Here is a 720-nt window from a genome sequence, read left to right as displayed (position 1 = left end):
AAACTCAGGACCTTGCTCTTGCGGGGCACGAGGCGTCATCACTGAGCTAAATCCCTAGCCCTTGTTCAGCTACCTTTGAGAATTTTTTAGACTTTTTTTTCTTATTCTGGATTTTTAAAATTAGCACATAACAATTGTACATATTTTTAGGAAACGCTGTGATGTTCTGATTCGTGGGAACTTTGTGTAATGATCAAATCACGGCAGTCAGCATATCCATCACCTTACAATTTTTTCCTGATTCAATTCATGTTCACTCACAATACACAAGGATTCTCCATCTCAGTATTCACCAGTATTTACTTCAGAGGACTGGGCTGCAACACTAAGTAAGATAATCACATCCTCTAGGTGACTTGAATGCATGCCAAATTTTGAGAAGCACTGAAAGAGGAAATTCTTTACCTCCCGGCTTTCACTTTAATTCCTTTCTTCCAGTAGCTCCTAGCTTGGGGGCGTTTATTTACTTTTATGTACGCATGCGCGCTTTTAGAGGCAAAAAAGATGGCTGCTCGGCTCGGCAGTCCCGTCTCCCGACGCCGGCCATTGGTCAGCTCCGCCAGCGCATTTTTGATTGGTGGCGACAGACCAAGACTCGCTGTCTATCAAAATTGGCGGGAAACCAGCGCAGCGTAGAATGGCATCGGCTACTGACTCCTGCACCAGCGGCGGTTCAGCGGCTGTGCGGCTGCCGCGGTCGCCGCCGCTCAAGGTGCTGGC

The 720-nt window shown here is 47.1% G+C and overlaps 1 protein-coding gene across 1 annotated transcript in view; it reads left to right on the top strand.

Moving 5' to 3' along the window:
- Positions 1-460: 460 nt before the first annotated feature.
- Rmi2 (RecQ mediated genome instability 2) overlaps positions 461-720 on the top strand; it is a 6,352-nt gene continuing 6,092 nt past the window's right edge. The window contains exon 1 of the mRNA XM_033758743.1: positions 461-712. Within this exon, the coding sequence (XP_033614634.1) occupies positions 638-712 (75 nt within the window). The 5' untranslated portion in view covers positions 461-637. The remainder of the gene's footprint in view (positions 713-720) is intronic.

The sequence above is a fragment of the Fukomys damarensis genome, unplaced genomic scaffold, assembly GCF_012274545.1.
Source record: "Fukomys damarensis isolate Sample0158 unplaced genomic scaffold, DMR_v1.0_HiC HiC_scaffold_34, whole genome shotgun sequence".
NCBI classification, from domain to species: domain Eukaryota; kingdom Metazoa; phylum Chordata; class Mammalia; order Rodentia; family Bathyergidae; genus Fukomys; species Fukomys damarensis.
This window is presented reverse-complemented; position numbering and strand designations above follow the sequence as displayed.